Below are 1,444 nucleotides of genomic sequence, written 5' to 3'. Positions count from 1 at the left end.
TTATTATAAATTAATATATTAATTACGTGTGACTAGAATAAATTGTAAACACGTGGAAAAAAGTATAAAATAACAAAAAAGAATATAATTAACGTAAATTATTTTTAACAACGAGTTTGTGCATTTAACATCAACTTACTAGTTTAGTACATATGAACAACAACATACATGTTCAAATGCAATAAAGTACAACCACTAATAATCACTCCACATGCTAGTTGTTATGGCATCTCAAAATTGTGCAGCAATAGTGGACGCCTCCGCATTGTTGTTGATTGGTTGCCTTCATCCCCAAGATCATCGCTACCATCGCTATCTTCATCCGAATTTTCACCTGCTAATCGGACCTCATCACCTCCTCCACCTACCTCATCATCGGAATCATCATCTTCCAATTCAAACATATCATTGTAATCCTCTTTACGTATATAATTGTGTAATATGCAACAAGCTATTACAATTTTCATCTGGATCTTATAAGAAAACAGAGGAGTGACTTTCAACATTTGGAATCGAACTTTTAAAGCACCAAAAGTTCGTTCAATAGTATTCCTCAAAGATGAGTGCCTTCGGTTGAATAGCTCTATATCATTTCTAGGAAGGTTGTCTCCAAATTCTTGTAAATGATAACGAGTTCCTCGATATGGAGCCAAAAATCCTGGCATATTTGCATAACAAGCATCGACTAGATAATATTTACCTACAATACAAAATATTTTCCACATACGATAATTAAAGATAAAATAGAACAAAATTACTGCATAAAAATATATTATTTACCTTCAGGTACACAAATTCTATTTCGGCGAGTCAATGCGTCCTTCAATACATGGGAATCAGCTGTTGATCCCTCCCATCCAACAAGTACATAAATGAATTGCATATCAAATGTACATGCAGCCATCACATTTTGTGAGAGATAGCCCTTTCTATTCTAGAACCTTTGTTGTTTTTCAAGTGGGATGTTTGCTTTGATATGAGTTCCATCAATAGCCCCAATACAATCCTAATTATATCATTTCAATTAATACAAAGTAAGATGCCAAGTGATGTTACCTTAAAATACGGATTAAACATTGGATTGTTAAAAATCTTCGAGTGAGTCCGTTCTGAAGGTCATTTGATGCAATCAGGTCGAAGTTTGATAATAGTATTCAACACCTTATTGAAATACCTACTTATAGTCTAGTTTCATCTATCAAACATCTCTAATGTGACACTATACGCTTGTCCTTGACCAACAGTTAGGAGAAAATATGCAAGTTGTTCTTCCACTGAGATGGTCTTTGTAGGTGATAAGAATCCTTTACTATAAAATATCTCTGCCATTTTTTTTAAACACAATTTGATTCATCCTGTAAACTTTTCAAAATTTAACAGGTGATTTCGCTAATGCCTTTTGCAAATAAATCGGACCACCAGTCCCACAAGCACGTAGTGCACG

The 1,444-nt window shown here is 33.9% G+C and overlaps 1 protein-coding gene across 1 annotated transcript; it reads right to left on the bottom strand.

Annotated features, from left to right (window-relative positions):
* Positions 1-221: 221 nt before the first annotated feature.
* Positions 222-904, bottom strand: LOC137959516 (uncharacterized). Its single transcript, XM_068806877.1, has 2 exons — positions 781-904; positions 222-517 (listed from the first exon to the last, which is right to left on the bottom strand). The coding sequence occupies exons 1-2, from the start codon at positions 902-904 to the stop codon at positions 222-224; spliced, it is 420 nt and encodes a 139-aa protein (XP_068662978.1).
* Positions 905-1,444: the final 540 nt, after the last annotated feature.

Source organism: Aristolochia californica, unplaced genomic scaffold (assembly GCF_029961685.1).
Source record: "Aristolochia californica isolate CCGP_79_NKW_82.1479 unplaced genomic scaffold, dmAriCali1.0.hap1 SCAF_3, whole genome shotgun sequence".
Classification (NCBI taxonomy): domain Eukaryota; kingdom Viridiplantae; phylum Streptophyta; class Magnoliopsida; order Piperales; family Aristolochiaceae; genus Aristolochia; species Aristolochia californica.
This window is presented reverse-complemented; position numbering and strand designations above follow the sequence as displayed.

What these genes read in the sequence shown, in the direction of transcription:
- LOC137959516 (XM_068806877.1), bottom strand. Translation starts at nt 904, where the DNA reads ATGGCTGCATGTACATTTGATATGCAATTCATTTATGTACTTGTTGGA. An exon ending in TAGAATTTGTGTACCTGAAG is followed by an intron (nt 518 to 780) that starts GTAAATAATATA and finishes GTGCTTTAAAAG; the next exon opens with TTCGATTCCAAATGTTGAAA.